General features: G+C 69.1%; 1 protein-coding gene across 1 annotated transcript; it reads left to right on the top strand.

Moving 5' to 3' along the window:
- On the top strand, positions 1-519 carry LOC135212203 (putative cuticle collagen 155). The gene has a single exon (XM_064245647.1). The coding sequence runs from the start codon at positions 1-3 to the stop codon at positions 517-519; it is 519 nt and encodes a 172-aa protein (XP_064101717.1).
- Positions 520-1,203: the final 684 nt, after the last annotated feature.

The following is a 1,203-nucleotide window of genomic DNA, read 5'->3' as shown; positions in this document are numbered from 1 at the left end:
ATGAACTTTGCCCATTCATCCCAGAACCTGCGGCGGGCCTCGCACCACGACTGTCCTGGCAACTGTGGCGGGCCTCACCCACCTGTCCTAGCACCCGTGGCGGGTCTCGCCCGCCAGTCCTGGAACCCATGGCGGGCCTCACCAGGCAACCCAGGCACCAGTGGCGGGCCTCACCAGCCAACCCTGGCACAAATGGCGGGCCTCATCCGCCCGTCCGGGGGACCGTGGGGACCTAGGGGGACACAGTCCTCGCCCGCCTGTCCTGGAACCCGTGGCAGGGCTCGCCCGGCCATTCTGACCCGTGGCAAGCCTCACCCGCTCGTCCCAGCACCTGTGACAGGCCATGCCCGCCCGTCAAGGCACCTGTGCCAGGCCTCACCCGCCCATAAGGCACCAGTAGCAGACCTCACCCGACCATCCCAGAAGCTGTATCGGGCCTTGCCCGAACGTCCCAGCACCTGTGGTAAGCCTCGCCAACCCTTCCCGGGATGCGTGGCGGGCCTCATCCGCCTGTCCTAGGACGCACGGAAGACGTCGCCCGCCTGTCCTGGCTGGACCCGTGGCGGCCCTCGCCCACCATTCCCGAGACACGTGACAGACCTCGCCCGCCTGTCCCGGGACCCGTGGCACACCTTGAATGTCCTTCCCAGGAAGAGTAGGTTGGGGATCGCCAGTCGCGGGACATGTGGCGGACATCGCCCGCTACTCCTGGGACCCAAGATGGGCTCCGGCCTGCCCTTCCCCGGACAAGAGGTAGACATCGACCGTTGCGGTAATCGCCCGCCCATCACGGAACCAATGGCGTATATCATCCGCCCGTCCCGGGACCTGTGGCAGGCCAGGCCCGCACGACCCGTGACCCGAGGCAAACATCACCCGTCCATCCCGGGACTCGTGGCTAGCCCTGCCCAACAATCCCGGGCGGACACATGGCAGACATTCGCTGCGACCGGTCACCGTAGCAGACATCGCCAGAGCCAGCCGGACTGCCCGCCCGATCCCGGGGCCCTAGGTGGACGCCTGCCCGCCCACATCCATGGACTGCTCGGCGGACGCCAAAAAACTGCCCACCCGTCCCGGGACGCTCGGCGACGACCTGCCCGCCCGTCCCGGGCCACGCCTCGGCGGACGCCTCCCCGACCCGTCCCGGGACGCTCGCTGGACGGACTGCCTGCCCTCCCGTCCCTGGGACGCTCGGCGGAC

Source organism: Macrobrachium nipponense, chromosome 40 (assembly GCF_015104395.2).
Source record: "Macrobrachium nipponense isolate FS-2020 chromosome 40, ASM1510439v2, whole genome shotgun sequence".
NCBI lineage: Eukaryota > Metazoa > Arthropoda > Malacostraca > Decapoda > Palaemonidae > Macrobrachium > Macrobrachium nipponense.
Note: the sequence above shows the minus strand (reverse complement) of the source record. Positions and strands in the feature narration are given on the sequence as shown.